The 732-nt window shown below is 38.4% G+C and overlaps 1 protein-coding gene across 1 annotated transcript in view; it reads left to right on the top strand.

Annotated features, from left to right (window-relative positions):
* Positions 1-670, top strand: part of LOC107577562 (uncharacterized) — a gene marked incomplete at its 3' end in the record, with an annotated part of 4,267 nt that extends 3,597 nt beyond the window's left edge. The window contains exons 5-6 of the mRNA XM_016263624.1: positions 270-365; positions 487-670. Coding sequence (XP_016119110.1) covers positions 270-365; positions 487-670 — 280 coding nt within the window. The remainder of the gene's footprint in view (positions 1-269; positions 366-486) is intronic.
* Between the last annotated feature and the right edge of the window lie 62 nt (positions 671-732).

The following is a 732-nucleotide window of genomic DNA, read 5'->3' as shown; positions in this document are numbered from 1 at the left end:
TGTCAGTCTTATGCACACCCCTTCAAGTAAAGTGTTACCGAATTTCTTAACTAACCAAACCTCAACAACGTAAGGGCAGGTTTCCCCACCCCTTCACACTAAAGGTCTCATGCTAGTGATTAAACTGTTTAGTTCTGTTGTCTAGCTGGAAACCAACCACCTCATCCCGCTTTCACATTACTGATGCAGTATGCTGACGGCTGTCCACTTAACAGATTACAAGGGTCATTTAGTTTCTTCTCATAATAAAATCCCATCTTTTTTTACAGGGCCTCAATATCATCTTTGTCTGTGGCAATAATAATGGCAGGTTCTTCTTCCGGACTGCAACACTCTTAAATAATACACTGCTGACAACAAATGTAGTAAGGATTATATTTTTTAGCATACTGTCTGACCACTTTTACAGACCTTTTCCATTTTTACAAGAATGTGGAATTATCAAATGTTTTTGATATATGGATCAATATCCTTTTTTTCCCCCAGCCCAATGTAAACAATATCCAGGGTTCGATACAACCAAGCTTGATTCAGTGTGTTTTCAGCATCCCCATTGATGCAAACACTATCAACTTCCTAAACAATGTCAATGTCACAAATGTCAACATTAGCAACATTGCTAATTCCCAGCTGAATGTTTTCCTTGACGTCTTGCAGGGTTCAACCAATGGTGAGTTTGATCACTTTTCAAAACACAAAAAATCTGGTTGTTATTTGATTCTGATCTCTGCC

This window comes from Sinocyclocheilus grahami, unplaced genomic scaffold (genome assembly GCF_001515645.1).
Source record: "Sinocyclocheilus grahami isolate Dianchi unplaced genomic scaffold, SAMN03320097.WGS_v1.1 scaffold6372.1, whole genome shotgun sequence".
Lineage (NCBI taxonomy): Eukaryota > Metazoa > Chordata > Actinopteri > Cypriniformes > Cyprinidae > Sinocyclocheilus > Sinocyclocheilus grahami.
Note: the sequence above shows the minus strand (reverse complement) of the source record. Positions and strands in the feature narration are given on the sequence as shown.